Genomic DNA, 2,740 nt, shown 5'->3' with positions numbered 1-2,740 from the left:
CCCATATTTAAAAACACACATCTTATTTGAAACCTAGAAATATACTACATGCATGACCTATGATATAACGAAAAGACACAACGAGTCATAACTGTTGCCTTGGTAAGATGAACTTGACAACAATCGACACAATGAGTTATGAGTTGATTGTCCTAAGAAATTCGGGATTGTAATTACTACACGTAAGAAGTCATGAAAAATATTCTCTTCTTCATTTCGACTCCCCCTCAAAAGGGTCTCGGAAGAACAGTGGATGAAATTCACAATTGAGATGTTCACTTTTTACATTGGCTGTTATAAAACTTCTTATGTTTGGAGAATGACTGATCACTCCATTAATTATCCCAAGACCAAGTTAATCGTGGTGTCCGAGAAATCAAGCATCGTGGAAAGAATATATATATGTGCTATATCTGGGCATTATAATTGAAAAGGACACCCCTCCTTGCGTTTTTAATTTTTATAAAATTAGAAAATTGTTTTCCTTTCTTTTTAAGAAAGTTAAAAACTCTTTGTAAAAATGTGTTTTTTCTTTATCTTCGTCATTGTTAGTCGTCATTTCGATGCTAGTTGTAAAGATGATGGATACATGAATGTGAAAATGACAATATTGTACATTTGTGTTAATCTTTAGAGAACAAAACGTTTTAAATAAACATTAGTTTATTTTGAAAATGTTAATTGGTGATATTTTTATTTTATTTTTAATATTTAAAGATTCTAATATATTATAATAAATAAGTTAAAAAAGAAATAGAAAACATTTTAATAGTGTGATTAATTATTTGTGTAATATTGTTTGATTAGAAATTAAATAAAATGATTTTTAATTCTAATTGAATTTTTTTTTTTATAGAAAAAATCAAGATACAAATTCTAAAGTGAATCAAATATAATAATATTTTTGTATGATCACTTTCTCATTTTTCACTCTAAAATAATATAAGAAATGAATTATACATAATATTAATAAACTAAATAGGCTGAAATTTGTTGAACATGATTTTAAAACTGTTCTTAAATCACTTGCTCGTCCGTCGGAATCGGCATCCATAATAAACCTCACCTCAGATGTTTTCCGACAGTCGGCGCTGACAGCTAGTACTCTGCCTCCCTCGTCTTACCAGAAAAATCCAGTCGGTAAATACTTGACCCGTTCGGATACAACACTCCGAAATGCCTCTCCGAGCCCAGACCCGTTTTCATGTTCTCGTTGTACAGGGCAAAAATTACTGCCTCAATGACTACACCCGGCTTCGCCGGCGTTCCGATGGCCGGTACGGCCGTGAATTTCTTTATTACATTCCGGTTATAAATTGCGGCATTGTTAATACTAGCTCCTGATTCTGTTTGGCCAATATCTCCTCCATTCGGCCAACCGGTTTCCGCTATAAAGATCCCAACATGCGGGTAGCCCATTCTTTTCATGGCAAAGTAGACCGCGTCTATCATTTGATCCAGCAGATTGGTGTAGGTTAACCCCGTACCCGGATCCTTAACCCTTATGTTATTGGCGGAGGATAACAGGGCGTAATCAAGCTTGATGTCGACCGGGTTGGATGCCCAAGCGAAATACGGGTATACATCCAAGAAGAGGAATGATTTCGTGTACTTGAGAAACTGAAGCATAGGTTTAATGATTTGAGTGGAGATGTCGGCACGGAAGGTTCCATTGGAAGGCGGGTAAGAAGCTTGAAGCACGTCCATGGCCAATGAGGTAGTGACTCTGACCTTACGGAGGAGGCCGAATTTCGCAAGCGATTTCTGAATCCGGTACATCGACGGGACGAGGCTGAGCTGGATGTTACGGTCGGGGATAGAAAGGATTTCGTTTCCGACGAGAACGTATCGGATCTTTGTTTTTGGGTAAAAGGGTAAGACTTGGGACCGTACCCATTCGTCTGCGATAGCTTGATTGGTGGAGATGCTCACAAGGAGCTGGTTCGGGACCATGACCGTAACCTCGATGTCGGATCCTCTCAGGGCGCCGAGAATGGCCGGGTTAGAATCATACAGTTTGACTTGCTTCACCTTCATGGCTTTCAAGAGCTCGACGGACTTTGACGGACTGGGAAGGTTGTCTCCCAATTGGCCGTAGCAGATGCCGACATTGCCGGCTCCGGCGGCGGCGTATGATACACCTGCTGGAAATTACAAGTTAGTTAATAAAGTAATATTAGATTAGATTTAGATGTAGAAAGAAGCTAAAGAGAATTAATAGAGATTTTGGACTTACTAGATACGGCGGCGGAAACTATGAAACAGAGGAGGAGTACGGTGGCCGAAAATCCCGTCATATTTGTAACTTGAAGCTGCTATTGTGAATTATGTCATCATGTACGTCTCTCCTCTCTCTATATATATATGAAGAAAATTACCATGTAAATATTATTTGACTTGATTTGACTTGATTTAGTTAATTTAGATGCATGGACTTGTTTGGCTTAAAGAAACGAGGGTTTGGAGTCAAAAGAAATTTCAAAATATTTGTTTCACACTCTATTTATGGAAAATACACATAATTTTTTGTTTCAATTATAAAATAATATTAAAATTCACTTAGTTAATTTAGATGCATGTAAATATTACAATTTTGTTTGACAAAAATTCAAATTATAATCACAATCCAATATGTTTTATCTTTATATTTTTAAAATTAAAAATAATAAAAATAATAATATTATGTTATATTTCTTTCTTAAAAAAAAAATACATAATCTTACCATAAATTTTAGTTGAA

The 2,740-nt window shown here is 35.9% G+C and overlaps 1 protein-coding gene across 1 annotated transcript; it reads right to left on the bottom strand.

Moving 5' to 3' along the window:
* Window positions 1-1,098: 1,098 nt before the first annotated feature.
* On the bottom strand, window positions 1,099-2,130 carry LOC124922582 (probable glucan endo-1,3-beta-glucosidase A6). The gene has a single exon (XM_047463306.1). It carries the CDS (start codon window positions 2,035-2,037, stop codon window positions 1,099-1,101), a length of 939 nt encoding a protein of 312 aa, XP_047319262.1. The 5' UTR covers window positions 2,038-2,130.
* Window positions 2,131-2,740: the final 610 nt, after the last annotated feature.

This window comes from Impatiens glandulifera, chromosome 1 (assembly GCF_907164915.1).
Source record: "Impatiens glandulifera chromosome 1, dImpGla2.1, whole genome shotgun sequence".
Classification (NCBI taxonomy): Eukaryota; Viridiplantae; Streptophyta; class Magnoliopsida; order Ericales; family Balsaminaceae; genus Impatiens; species Impatiens glandulifera.
Note: the sequence above shows the minus strand (reverse complement) of the source record. Positions and strands in the feature narration are given on the sequence as shown.